This window comes from Lynx rufus, unplaced genomic scaffold (genome assembly GCF_022079265.1).
Source record: "Lynx rufus isolate CCGP_SWC_20201006 ecotype Redwood Valley unplaced genomic scaffold, mLynRuf1.p SCAF_7, whole genome shotgun sequence".
In the NCBI taxonomy this organism is placed as follows: Eukaryota; Metazoa; Chordata; class Mammalia; order Carnivora; family Felidae; genus Lynx; species Lynx rufus.
Genome location: NW_025814889.1, coordinates 28,938,139 through 28,953,468, shown reverse-complemented (window position 1 = coordinate 28,953,468; position 15,330 = coordinate 28,938,139). Strand labels below are relative to the sequence as shown.

General features: G+C 37.1%; 1 protein-coding gene across 1 annotated transcript in view; it reads left to right on the top strand.

The window, feature by feature from the left end:
* The window catches only part of KIF5B (kinesin family member 5B), a 50,161-nt gene extending 42,381 nt beyond the window's left edge, over positions 1-7,780 (top strand). The window contains exons 24-26 of the mRNA XM_047065051.1: positions 391-607; positions 1,345-1,495; positions 4,957-7,780. Of these exons, the coding sequence (XP_046921007.1) occupies positions 391-607; positions 1,345-1,475 (348 nt within the window). The 3' untranslated portion in view covers positions 1,476-1,495; positions 4,957-7,780. The remainder of the gene's footprint in view (positions 1-390; positions 608-1,344; positions 1,496-4,956) is intronic.
* The last annotated feature ends 7,550 nt before the right edge of the window (positions 7,781-15,330 follow it).

Genomic DNA, 15,330 nt, shown 5'->3' with positions numbered 1-15,330 from the left:
CTCAATTGTACATTTCGTTATTGTAGACCTGATGTTTGCACCAGAGTAAAGTTAAGGGAATTTTAGCCTTTTTTTGCTTTCAAAACTTGATTTTAACACTTAACATGGTATTTACCAGATGTTACAATTTCCCGTCACTGGCTAGTGGGGAGAAAGAACCCTTTCCCTCAACCCCTCCCAAAATTAAATGAAGTTATATTTTGTGAGACACACATATGGATCTGGATGGATGTATGTATTCTTTGCTTATTGCTGCCTAAATTGTTAGATAAATGGAAAACATTAATATAAAATGTAGTTTTCTTTTCTAACGAGAAGTTATGAAACATTCATATTTCTTCAATTCATCTTGTTAAAGCTAAAATCCTTATTTTCTTTATGTACTTTTAGTTGGTACGTGATAATGCAGATCTTCGCTGTGAACTTCCTAAGTTGGAAAAGCGACTTAGAGCTACAGCTGAGAGGGTAAAAGCTTTGGAGTCAGCACTGAAAGAAGCCAAAGAAAATGCATCTCGTGATCGCAAACGCTATCAGCAAGAAGTAGATCGTATAAAGGAAGCGGTCAGGTCAAAGAATATGGCTAGAAGAGGACATTCTGCACAAATTGGTTAGTAGAACACATTAAAACCTTTTAACCTTGCTTACTTTGAGTGTTTTTATTTACTTGAAAACGTAATCTGATTGACAGATTCTGTGTTGTCATGGTTGTATTTGTCTTTATTTCTAACTTACCTAAGAGTGGCATTGTTGAGAATGAAGAGCAAACTGAGGAATAGCCACATTCACAGGAAAAAAAGATAAATAAGAACTAGACTAGCATGCAAAAATGGTCAGGAGGAGGTGAAGCTATAAAAAGAGCATTTTTTTTTTTTTAATGTTTATTTATTTTTGAGAGAGAGAGAGAGGCACAGAGTGTAAGCAGGGGAGGAGCAGAGAGAGGGGGAGACACAGAATCCCAAGCAGGCTTCATGCTCTAAGCTGTCAGCACAGAGCCTGACCCGGAGCTTGAACTTAGAAACCACAAGATCATGACCTGAGACCTCAGCTTAACCAACTGAGCACCCCTCTATAGAGAGCATTTTTAAAGCAGAGAGACTTGCAGGAATATGCAATCTTTTAGCAACAATATTACATGTTTTAGAATAATTATTGATACAGGAATTAGGTTCTTAAGAGACTAGGGATTGTATAGGTCCTGGAGAAAAGGCTATAACTGAAAAAAAGAGAAGAATTCTCTGAGGAACAAAAAGGCAAAGAAAAACCACATTTGGGAATTGTTGTGAATAAAGAGAAGAGTCATGTGTTAAGATTTATGCTAAAGTCAGCTTTTGTTTTTCACACTAGCTAAACCTATTCGTCCTGGGCAACATCCAGCAGCTTCTCCAACTCATCCAAGTGCAATTCGTGGAGGAGGTGCATTTGTTCAGAACAGCCAGCCAGTAGCAGTTCGAGGTGGAGGAGGCAAACAAGTGTAACCTCTACACATTACCCACAGGTTTGTAGTTTATATCTGGCTTTGAGTCACAGCTCTACATGGAAATATTCAGCCATTGGTTGTTAAATACTGCTTTTTTGGATATCCATATTGGGTTTTTTTTTTTTTTTTTTTTTTTTTTTTTTTTTTATGTATGTGATTATAAAAGTAACTTGGCATAATTCCTTCTAGTCTTTTATCATAGTTTAGATCTCATACTTTATATTCAAGTTTGCGTTCCTAACATCTTTAACCTTACATACTGGAATATTTTTAAAAGCTCTTGTATTTTGTCTAATGGATATACCATGGCTTATAACTATTCCCTGTATGGGACATTTAATTAAATTAAGCATGCTAATTCTTTTTCTATATTTACTATAAAAAGATGTCTCACATTTCGAATTTCATATACGGAAATTTCAGTTTGGAAAATTTCAAGTGTGAAATATCTTTTTGTGTTCTCTTACCTTTTAGATTATTTTCAGAAGATTCCCAGAAGTGGAATTATAAGAAAGCATGAATATTTTCAAAGTTCTTGATACATACTAGTACATTGCTGTCTAGAAGGACTAGGCCAAATTGCGTCATAGCCAGGGATACTGTCTATTTTGTTGCATCTTTGCCAGTATTGAATATTAATAGTTTTTAAACTTCTGTTTTAATATAAGCATCTCCTTGATTTATTAAGAAGTTGGATTTTTTTCATATATTTACCGGCTCATTTATATTTCCCTTTTTTTTTTTGAGTTATTCCTGTATGTATCCTTTTCCATTTACCTATTGCAAGTGATTTTTATTTGTTTCTAGTTGTACAGGTAATGTCTGTTCCTTATAGGAGAGTAAAGAATTCTCACAAAGTAGAAGATACATTTCATCCAGAGATACCACACAATTTATTGTGTGTATCTTTCTGGTGTTTTCTTTACATATTATAATTTTTTTTAATATTTATTTTTGAGAGAGAGAAAAAGCATGAACAGGGGATGGGCAGAGACAGGGAGACAGAGGATTTGAAGTGGGCTCTGTGCTGAGACCAGACAGCCCAATGGGGGGCTTGAACTCACTAATCATGAGATCATGCCTGAGCTGAAGTCAAACTGACTGAGCCACCAGGTGCCCACATATTTTCGTTTTTAGATTAAATTTCTAACTATTGATAAATACTCTAATAACATACTGCTCCTATTCTAGTACATGTTTCTTTGTAGCCTTCTTTAACTTGGCAATGTGTTCTGAACATTTTCTTCTACAACATGATTGACTAGATAATAAGCTGCCTAGTATGTCATCATCTAGCAGAAACACAGATTTTTGTTGTTTAGAAAGTCCCAGATGTATACACGCTTTGGGTACTAAAAATACTAAAATTATTACGTTACCTATTAACACTTTCTGACAAATACTAAAGTCCACTTACTTGCATCTTGCTTATTTTTACTTTGACACATTGGATAAGAATGGCTCTCAGTTTGAGTAGAGAATTTAAGCAATAGTCTGAAGGATTCAAATATCCCAATAACTCATAAAAATTTTTTGTCCACAAAGTATAGGATTTAAAAGAGAGTGACATAGTGAAGAGTACAGACATCGGAGTTCCATAAGGTTGAATCCTGAGTTTTCTACTTTTAGAAACTTCAACAAGTTACTTTTTTTGTATATAATTTCTTTCTTGTTTTGACTCCTTTTAAATTTCTTAAGTATGAAAATAAATTATGTGTTTATGATCTAAAACTAATGTATCTGTAAACATAACATTTTTTCTATAATCACAATAGTATCACACCTAACAATATTTTTAAACATTGTCTAATACCAGTCCATATTCATATTTCTCTAATTGTTATTTTTTTCCTAAGTCCTTTATAGCTGGTTTATCTAAACCAGGGTATAATCCATGACTGCTGTTTACATTCAGTTAGACCTCCTTAGTCTCTTTTAATCTAGAAAAATTCTCCCCTTTTTAATGACATTGATTTACTGAAGAGACTAGGCTAGTTCTCTTGAGCATATGCCACCTCTGGGTGTGTTTGTTTCTATGTATAGTAAGTAGCTTTGTTCCTCTATTCGTTGTAATGAAAGCATTTATTAGATTGGGCATAAGTAACCATTCTTAATGAGACTACCACATAAAGTAATAATGTGTTTAATATTAATATTGTATTGCATTAATTTAATATTAATATCGTATTGCATCAGTAAAACAGTGGTTTTCCTGCCAATTAGAGGTGGCCTCTGTTTTTCTCCATTTGGAGTAATTAACTTGTTGAAGCCCCTTTGCCACAAGAATGAAAGTCATGCTTGAGAATTCTACAAGTTAAAGTGTTACCTAGTACACAACAGTTGTACAGTAGATGCAAGTTGCCTTTTCTGGAAGTGTAGGTAGGCAAAGGGATTTTCAAAGCATATATATACATACAGATAAAAGTTTATTCTTTTTGGGTATTGTCCTCACATCAAAATTCGTGTGTAAACTTTGCACTATCATTCATAGACAAGATAGACCATGGCCTTACTTAAATATAACTAAGTTTTAGCTTGAAAGTAGAATGGTGATCCCAGTGTAATGACAGCAGTTTAGCACATGAGGGAGATAGCTAACCTGTCCAGATGAGGTTTGCAAGACTTGAAGTTACTTGAAAAGTGTAGTCGTTTGCAGGTTTGTTTCATTGCTGAGCCAGAGGATAGTGATTGTTATTTTTTAAAGCCTTGCAGTCTTAAACCATGATTGAGGAGTATACAAGCCTCGTAAGTGATAAAGTGTTGAAAAATTAGATAATATGTAGAGAAATTTTTAATTATTAAGAAACATTTTGAGACACTGGATTTATTTCTGGGAAAGACAACAGTGTATTAATACTGATTCTTTTAGAACCCAGTTTTACGTGGCTGGTCTTGTAGTTTGCATAATACTTTCAACAAGTTGAGTTTTCCTAAACACAGAGGTAAAGAGGTAGTTTAATACAAGATGCCTCCAGGTAACAGCAGTTGGAATTGTTTATTTTAAGGTTACTTTTCCCCACTCCATGTATCTCTTGTATATCCCTATTCCTGTCCCCAACCCCCACTTTTTGTTTTTCTTTTCCAGCTACCATGTATAAAACTTTGCTAGTTCATGATCCTTGGCTTAAAAATGTCATGGATATCGTCTACTGCTCCCATTTTATTAACCATTTGTTTCTTTTTACAAAAAAATGTAATTCCTTCATTTGCTCATTCATAACTCTCTTGGGGAGAATAAAGGGCTGACCTTTTAAGCACTATACTGCTTATAAACTACCCTGTTTAAAACTTAAGTAAAAGGAAAAGGAATAAAATCATTTAATATTGCCAGTCTTTTTAATTTGGGGGAAAGTGGTCTAAGCTGTTGGCTAAAATGTTTTTAAACTATTGGTGTATTTTATGAACAAATCTTTTTCATGATTGTTTGGAAACAAGTTTTGTATAAATAAAAATATTTTCTGTTTTTCATCTATTTTCAGGCATTGAAAGTAATTGAATATGAAGAGGACATAATATCAAGCAGAGTCTTTCAGTGACTATAACCTCTACCCCCTGGGAATTGTAGAATTATAACTTTTTTTTAATGTATAAATTATACCTGGCTTGTACAGCTGTTTCCTACCCACTCTTCTTGTAAACTCTGCTGCTTCCCAACACAACTAGAGTGCAATTTTGGCGTCTTAGGAGGGAAAAAAATGACAGTTTACAACTGTGGTCCTATTTATTACACAGTTTGTCTTTTGTGTCTTAAATTTAGTCTTCACTGTGCCAAGCTAACTGTACCATATAGGATTGTGCTTTTTGTACTTTTTTGTGTGTGTGTGTTTATTTTTTAATCTCAGTTTAAGTTACCTAGCTGCTACTGCTTTTTATTTTGCTTTTCTTATTACAATGTCTTCCTTATTTAGGGAAAATGGAACATTTAGATTAAATGTCTTAAATTTTACCACTTAAAACACTACATGCCCACAAAATATATCCAGTCAGTACTGTACTTTAAAATCCCTTGAAATGATTTCAGAGTTAAAATTATTTGTATCGTCTCTGAAGTTTGCTTCTGAAAACTACTGTTTGAGCACTGAAACCTTAAAACTGCATAAGTAGGCATTTGAGACTGAGCAATGCTACTTAATTCTCTCATGAAATGCCTGTTGCTAAATTATCTTGAATAGAAATATTTTATATCAAAAGCAGTCTCACTTTATGAAAGAGAGTTTGGAGACTCTTCCCAGTTCTGTAATCAATATGGCCTGATGGAATGAAAATACCCTGCTTCATTCTGGTGAGCCTGCTAATTAATATAAGAATTGGACAGATTAATTTATCATCTTAATATAGTGAAATGAATTAAGATACTACATGATCAAACAGCATTTTATATTGTTAGTGCTGTATCGATTATTCTAAATTTATAGTCTGTGAAAATTGAGAAAAAGTATGGAAGAACAGGACAAGTATATGGTGGACTTAGAAACACGTTGATTAATTTTGGTCTGAAATCCTTGAGGTGTTTTTAATCTGTTAACACCAAGTCATACACTATAGTTTATTTCTTGTTTAGTCTAGAAATAATAAATTGCAAGTCACTAATCCTCAAATTATTGTGTTGGCTATAGCCCCTAATTTTGTAATTAGTACTAAGTGTACCTGTTTTTGCCATTCTTCTCAGCTGATTAGGCGACGTCAAGTTTATTTTCAGAAGCTATAAAAGTAATAAGGAAAGAGGTTTCAATATTTGCTTCATCTGTGCGTGGGGTGACTACAGCTATGTTAGCAGAAATTTGCAGAGGATGAGGATTTAAGGTTATTCAGTCAGTAAAGAAAGTTGGAGAGTTCTGTGTTAGGATCTGGCTGGCAGAATTAACTTTTTGAAAAAGTTTTATACACAGATATTTGTATTAAATTTGGAGCCATAGTCAGAAGACTCAGATCATAATTGGCTTATTTTTCTATTTAACTATTGTAATTTCCACTTTTATAATAGTTTTGATTTAAAAGATAAATTTATTTATTTATTTTTTTAACAGTCAAAAATCCTTGCTGTTGTAGTATGCAACCTTTAAAATGATTGTGTTGCTTTTGATCAAAGAAACACTCCAGAAATTGAGGTGAAACCTTGGTGTGCAGCAAGATTGAAGTAATACAGTTAACTTTAAAAAAAAAAAAAAGTGCTATAGCCTATTTATGATGATAGTTTTCTAAATGGAGAAATATTTGGCTGCATTCACATAGACATTTATATTTTGTTTTCAAAAGAAAGCTTGCTTCTTTGGCAGTACTCTTAAATGAAGCAGATTTTTTTTTCTCTTTTATCTGAACATGGTAGTTTCACTCTTGTTAGATGTATCACGGGTATTGGTGCTGTGTAACAAACAATTGTAACTAGCATGTGGTTCAGAATACACAATGTTAGGGTTTTTTAATATTGAAATGGTTCTTTTCTATTTATAATTTCAAACTTTCACAAAGTGTACAAAGAATTTCATAAATTAGTTTTCAGTGAACTGCTCTATTTGCTACGGTAGGTCATTAAACAGCATTTACTCTTATAAATGAAAATTTCTGATCATCTGGAACATTGACGCTTATTTCAATTTGCGGTGTCTTTTTTTTTTTTTTTTTTTTTTTGACAATATCAACGTTCCTCTGAATGGTATTGATAAATGGTTCAGAAGAGAAACTCAGTGAAATAAAAGAATAATATTTATTCATGGTGAGCAATTAAATTATTTGCCTAACTTAAACTACTATTTGTAACTTTCAATTTGATATGAGGTGACAGAAAAGAGTCTTGAGTATACCTGTGGAGTATGTGGGTTTATTTTCAGTGCTTGAAGATACACTCAAAGATCATTGGTTTGGGAAGACGCCATATAATTTTAAGTTAACCTGCATGCTGTAAATGTGTTTTATGTTTAAATAAAGAGGAAAATTTTTTTGAAATGTAATAACTTTCTTAAAACTTAGTTGATGAAGTATTAGGTTGATTTTATATGACTAAGAGGCCTTTTGTCTTGACAGAATAGTGACTAATGTGTCATTATATTCATGTATATTCTGTTTCCTAATGTATTACTCTTTGGACAGTGGGTATTAAATATGTAGGCTGAAAACTTCAGAGCCAGAAATGAAATCAGTCTCACCCATGTTATTTTACTTTAGCCTACCTACATGGTTCTGTTCATCTGAGCCTGATTGTTTTATTAACCTGTGTAAGAAGTGTTTGTTTTTCAATGCTTACTCGGTGGTCCTCAGTGATCATTCAAGCCTAGCTGGAGAAAACTAAAGAAAGACTGTTCTTAAGTTCTAGTGGTGATTTGGCTTTTTGTTGGGGGGGGGGGGGTGTCGGGTGTATAATATTAAATTCTTTAATAGAAATGTTTAATTACATATAAAAGCATACAGTAAATAATGAACGTCCAAGTACCTCAACAGTTTTCAACTCAGGGCTAATTCTGTTTAATCCATAACCCCCACTCATGTGCCCCCTCCCCCATATATACATTAAAGCAATCCTGGATATATGCATTTCTTCATAAAATTTCAGTATATTATGCATATTAAAATACATGCTTGTTAAGCGGTGCCTGGTTGGTTCAGTCTGTTAAGCATCTGACTTGATACTGGCTCAGGTCGTGATCTCGCAGTCATGAGAACGAGCCCTGCATGGGGCTCTGGACTGAACGTGGAGCCTGCTTGGGATTCTCTCTCTCTGCCTCTCCCATTTTCCACACTCTCTCAAGTATATACTCCTTAAAACATACAATACCAGATACCATTATCACCAAAAAAACGAATAATTCCCTAAACAAATTCAATTTTATAAACAATCTGTTGGACTCAAGATCCAATTAAAATCCATATATTGTAGTAGCATCCACTTCATTTCTCTTTCTCATTTTTCCCCCTGTAATTAGTTTATAAGGAAAGCAGGTTCTTTGTTCGGTAGTTGACCAAATTTTGCTGTTCACATTCCTTTGATACTCCTTGGTCCTTTATATTTCCTATAAATTTATCCTGGATCCACAGACTTCATCAGGTTTAGCTTTTCTGTTGAGAGAGGTGCAGCATTGCTTCATAGATGCTGATATTCTTCCATCAGGTGGCACATAATATCTGTTCTCTTCCTGGATTATTATTTGCCATTAATGATCAGTGCCTTTATCCACCAATTATTAGGGGTTGCAGAATAGCAGTAATATGTGATGATGCTTTCATTTGTTAGTTGCAGTAGAGAACTGCAGAGGAAAAACAGGATAAATGATTCCTTGCAAGTCTCAAAGTCAGTCATGTCACTACTATCTTCCAGTAGTGACCAGTAGTGCATTTTTCCCTTGTTTTTGTTACTTGGTTTTCTTTTAAGTGTACTCTGTGAGCCTCCAAATCATTTTTCCCTTTTATGGAGGAATTGAAATGGAAACCGACTCTTACATATTCTCTCCCACACTGGACACTGGTACAGTGTGTCTTAGGGCCTCCACTGTGCTAGCCACTTCTGTCGCATTTATTTCGATAAGCTTAAAAATGTGTTGATATATGTTCTGTGGCGTGACCAGATGTCCAGAACTCTCAAATTTGACAGAGGTCAGGAGAGTTAACATGGCCCTGGAGCAAAATTGTACATGAATGTTGTCTGCTACATATGAATGTGAACTGCTTATAATCTGAAAGGAGCACGTTATATACTGTTTTGGCCAGTGGGTGTGGGAAGGGAGGGCACAGCAGTTTCAAAGGCTTCTGTTTGGCCTCTGGGATAGCCGGTGTCCTACAGGCCAAAGATGCATGTGGGGCGCCCTGCCATCTATTATGTCAATTCTGGTTACACATGGAGAGATAAGGAAATGACCTATAAGCTGAGTCCACAGTATATACAATTTTTTTAAAAACAATTCTATACATTACCCAGTGCTCATCATGATAAGTGTACTTGTTAATCCCCATCACCTCTTTCATCTGTCCCCCACCCACCTCCCCTCTGGTAACCATCTGTTTCTTCTCTGTAATTAAGAGTTTGTTTTCTTGGTTTGTCTCTCTTGCTCTTTTTTATTTTTCCTTGGTTTGTTTTGTTTCTTAAGGTCCACATATGAGTGAAATCATATAATTGTCTTTCTCTGATTTTGCTTAGCATTATGCTCTGTAGCTCCATCCATGTTGCAAATGGCAAGATTTCATTCTTTTTTATGGCTGAATAATATACTTTTATATATATGTGCCACATCTTTATCCATTCACCTATCATTGGACACTTGGGCTGCTTTCATAATGTGAGCATTGTAAATAATGCTGCAGTAAACACAGGGATGCATGTCTCCCTTTGAATTCATGTTTTTGTATTTTGGAAGTAAATACCCAGTTAGTGCAATTGCTGATCATAGGACAGTTCTATTTTTAACTTTTTGAGGAACCTCCATACTGTCTTCCAGAGTGGCTATAATAGTTTGCATTCCCATGAACCATGCAAGAGGGTTCCTTTGTCTCCACATTCCCACCAATACCTGTTGCTTGTGTTTTTTATTTTAGCCATCCCGACAGGTGTGAGATGATATCTCATGGTGGCTTTGATTTGCATTTTCCTTGATGAATGATGTTGAGCAAATTTTCATGTGTTGTCTGTTGGCCATAGGAGTCTTGGGAGAAATGTCTGTTCATTTCTTCCACCCATTTTTTTATTTGGATTTTTTGTTTTTTGACTATTGCATTGTATCAGTTCTTTATAGATACTGGTTATCAGATACGTCGTTTACAAATATCTTCTTCCATTCAGTAGATTGTCATAGTTTTGTTGACTATTTTCTTTGCTGTGCAGAAGCTTTTTATTTTGGTGTAGTTGCCAATAGTTTATTTTTGTTTTTGTTTCCCTTGCCTCAGGAGACATATCTAGAAAGATGTTGCTACAGCCGATGTCAGAAAAATTACTGAGGATTTCTCTCTAGGATTTTTATGGTTTCCTGTCTCACATTTACATTCTTAATCCATTTTGAGTTTATTTTTGTGTCCAGTTTCATTCTTTTGCATGTAACTGCAATTTTCCCAACTCCCATTTGTTGAAGAGACTGTCTTTTTCCTATTGCATACCTCTTTATTGAACATTAATTGGCCATATAATTGTGGGTTTATTTCTGGGTTTTCTATTTTGTTCCATTGATCTGTGCATCTGTTTTTGTGCCAGTACCATACTCTTTTGATTACTGCAGCTTTGTAATATACTTTGAAGTCTGGAATTGTGTTACTAACAGTTTTGTTTTTTCAAGATTGCTTTGGCTATTCAAGGTCTTTTGTGGTTCCATACAAATTTCAGGATTATTCTACGTCTGTGAAGAATCGTGTTGGCATTTTGATAGTGATTGCATTACACTTGTAGATTGCTTTGGGTAGCATAGATATAACAATACTTGTTCTTCCAGTCCATGAATGTATGCAGTATAAGAGCACTTAACACATACATTTATAATTTGATCAACACTGATGTTTATTACTGTGCCTGTACATGTTCTCCTCCCCCTCTCCCCACCATGATGATGCTTCAGACCCCTGAGTGTCAGTGCCAACCCAGACTGTGTCCAACAGCCTCCCCTCAAAACATTGGATATATCTATCCCTCTCTCCAGTGTACAGTTCTGAGTAAATGGCCAGAATTCCGTTTGGGGTCAGATAGGGAATTTAGTCTGTGCATGCTGTGTTGTTGCCAGGTCCTTCCTCCTGGGTACCAAACCTCTTCATTTTGTGTTCTGGGTTGAAAAACTGGCTTGGGTAACTGGGAAAGGTATTGTGACTTTATTAGGGCAACTGCCCTTAGCTTCCTTGTTGTCTTCCATCATTAATATTCTGATGGTAAAAACTGAATAGTATCCTTATTTGCTGCCCATATATGTTGCCCTTAGACATACTGTGTTCTATTAGCCATATCCATAATTGTGAATCCAGGCCCCTAAGCTGCCAGGTCAGCCCTGCTACACAGTATGGTAATTATATCCTTCTGTCTTCTGGTAGTTAGGTATCACCACCTGGTCTTTATATTGGAGAGGGTAGGGAGAATTTTGTCATCTCCATCGCTATCAGTAATTCTAGTGGGTTGTTGTTGTTGGTTTTTTTTGGGTTTTTTTTTTGTTTTTTGGGTTTTTTTTTTTTAGCTTTTTTAATGTTTATTTTTGAGAGAAAGAGAGCATGTACGCAAGCAGGGGAAGAGTAGAGAGAGGGAGACAGAGGTTCCAAGGCAGGCTCCATGCTGACAGCAGAGCCCCTGTGGGGCTCATACTCTCCAAACCACAAGATCATGACCTTAGCCAAAGTAGGAGGGCTCAACCAACTGAGCCACCCAGGCACCCCAGTGAATCTTGTTCTATAACAGCCTCATTTACCATCAGGCATCGGGCCCTACCATACAGAAGAAAGTCACCGCTGAACTTTTTACCTTAACCAAGTGATCACCAATGATACATGTGGATATCCTGTACCCTTGATATGTAATGAGAGCACTTTCCTGTTATTCTCCCCCAAAACTCCTAACCCCAATCTGATCATGAGAAAAACATCAAACCAAATAGAAGATCATTCTACAGAATGCCTGACCAGTACTTTTCCAAAGTGTCAAGGTCATGAAAAACAAGGAAAGACAAACTCACAAATCACAGGAGACTATGGATTCTTAACAACCAAATGCAGTATGGTATCCTAGATTGGATCCTGGAACAAAAAGCCATCAGTGGAAAACCTGGTGAATAAGTAATGTATCACTTAGTTTCTTAATTTTGAAGCATTGGTGATGAAAGATGTTAACATCGGGAGAAACTGAGTAAAGGGTATAAGGGAATTCCCTGTATTACTTTACAACTTTGTAAATCTAAAATTATTCCAAGAGAAAAGGTTTATTTAATAATTTATAAAGCGGTAAGAAACAGATATAGCAGTAACATTCTGGAAACTAAAGCAGACTCCAGAAACCTGACATTGAAGTCAACAGTGAAAAGATTGCTAAGAAGCAACCCAGTATCTCGCCTCCCGTAGAACTCCCAAATGTTCATGAATATGACATCAGGTACCAGTAGAAGGAGCTTGAATATAGGAGGAGTTGAAAGTATTTAGGACTTTCAGTTTGATCCCCAGATGGGCTCTTCAATACTATACAGCTTGGCAACAGCATCCCAGCATAAGCCTGTGTGTTTATTTAGAAGGGGTAAAACAAGGTCTCTATACTAGGAAACGCCACAAAGAGTTGAGGGGAGGGTAACATACTGAAAACAAAGAGTAAGGAGCATGACAATTATCAATTTATTGCCTCATCCCCAAACTCACCCTTCATTGCTAATAGAAGTTGAATTGTGCTCCTCCCCCTGCCCGCCCAAATTCCTAAAGTCCTAACCCCTAGTACCTTAGAATGTGACCTTACTTGAAGATGGGGGTCTTTTCAGAGGTAATCAAGTTAAAGGTCACCAGAGTAGCTCTAACCCAAGCCTTTTACAAGGCTGGGGTCCTTGTAAAAGACGAATTTGATACACAGGGAAGATGATGTGAGGAGACATGGGGAACAGTGATCTACAAGCCAAGGAGAGGTCTGGCACAGATTCTTCCCTAAGCCCTTAGAAGAAGTCAACCCTGCCAACACCCTGATTTTGAACTTCCAGCCTCCACAGCTGTGAGACCATAAGTTTCTGTGAAGTTAACTAGGCTGTGGTACTTGATTACGGCAGCCCTAGCAAACTACTACAATTGGCTACACTACAATATTGAGTTGGACCCTCAAGCATTTTTCCTTTTCTCGTTTCTTAGCTGGCATGCTTTCATTTGCTTTTCTTGTTAACACTATCCAGTTTTTAGTGGTGTGTTTGTGGTTTTGGATGGAGACATCCAGTGGCTCTCAACCCCAGGGTACAAAGTCTCTAAGCGAGCTTGCAGCCCTGCAGCATGTGACCACCTCTCTTGTTGGCAAATAGACTTCCAAAGTCCTGACTCCCTCTGAGCCTGCCCTTCAGCCTCGTGGAGAGGCATTTCCTGCTCACCTGTACTCTGGAGGGATGTGCTAGCCTCAACCCTGTTGTATCCCAGTGAGGTGTTTCCTTTTTCCCAGTTCCAGTCATGGTTCCCCGCTTGCCAACCTTGGCCTGACTGCAACCCAGAGGGATGGTTCTTGCTTGCCTGGCGACTGTGGTCCAGTTCTAGCCTGAGAACCCTAGCAAACTTCACCATTCAGTGGGCTGCAATCACCTTCACCAATTAAATCTGAATCCCAGACATGGGGACAGGGGGCCCCCTTCTAAGTTTGTTCCATTCTTGGGTACTCTCCCTTAGCCCTAGACTGTTTTTTAAAGTTCTCTGTACCCAAACCCATGGGGGAGGGGAAGGGGAAAAAAAAAAAAAGAGGTTAGAGTGGAAGAGAGCCAAAGCATAAGAGACTCTTAAAAACTGAGAACAAACTGAGGGTTGATGGGGGGTGGGAGGGAGGGGAGGGCGGGTGATGGGTATTGAGGAGGGCACCTTTTGGGATGAGCACTTGGTCTTGTATGGAAACCAATTTGACAATAAACTTCATATATTGGAAAAAAAATAAAAATAAAAGTTATCTGTACCCATTTATACTTAATCCCCTTGGACCATGACTGATACAGACAGTAATATGAAAGTTTATAATGTGAGTATTTAGAACCTCAGCCCTTTATTCCCTCACTTGGCTACCTGAATGCTGGCAGCCAGGCTTAGGCTCTCCATCCAGGAGATTAGAAGATTGCTCTGTGAAAAATTTGACAGCTGATACTGGGGGTACCCAAGGAAGCAATTTCAGAAATGCAGGCAAATCCTATTCATACGAACCAATTGCTTCCAGTCAGCTTCTTTGTGTCCCCATCTTAAATATGTACAGTCAAGGATCATCAGACATTTGAGGAAAGCCCTTAAAAGGTGAAAGAATCAAAACAAACAGAATTAAAAAAAAAATATATTATGACAGGGAGGGAGGCAAACTATAAGAGACTCAAATACTAAGAACAAACTGAGGGTTGATGGAGGGTGGGAGAGAGGGGAAAGTGGGTGATGGGCATTGAGGAGAGCACCTGTTGGCATGAGCACTGGGTGTTGAATGGAAACCAATTTGACAATAAATTATATTTAATTAAAATAAAAATAAATATTATGACAAAGAGTGGCTCTATGAAGGGAGAAGAGAATATTTTAAAGAAATGCCACTAATATTCTCAGGTTTTAAAATAGTAAAAAAGTTTGTCTCCACTAAAAAAGAAATTAAAAACCAAGGGACCATAAAAAAGAAATATTCAGAAAACAAAATATCTTGAAAATAGAAATGAAGGGGCACCTGGGTGGCTCAGTCGGTTAAGGTCATGATCTCATGGTTTGTGGGTTCGAGCCCCATGTCAGGCTCTGTGCTGACAGCTCAGAGCCTGGAGCCTGCTTGGGATTCTGTGTGTCCCTCTCTCTCTGCCCCTCCTCCACTCGTGCTCTATCAAAAATAAATAAAAATGTTTGGGGCGCCTGGGTGGCGCAGTCGGTTGAGCGTCCGACTTCAGCCAGGTCACGATCTCGCGGTCCGTGAGTTCGGGCCCCGCGTCGGGCTCTGGGCTGACAGCTCGGAGCCTGGAGCCTGCTTCCGATTCTGTGTCTCCCTCTCTCTGACCCTCCCCCGTTCATGCTCTGTCTCTCTCTGTCCCAAAAATAAATAAACGTTGAAAAAAAAAAAAAAAACTAAAAATAAATAAAAATGTTTAAAAAAAAGAAAACAGGGGCGCCTGGGTGGCCCAGTTGGTTAAACGTCCGACTTCGGCTCAAGTCATGATCTCACAGTCCGTGAGTTCGAGCCCCGCATCGGGCTCTGTGCTGACAGCTCAGAGCCTGGAGCCTGCTTCAGA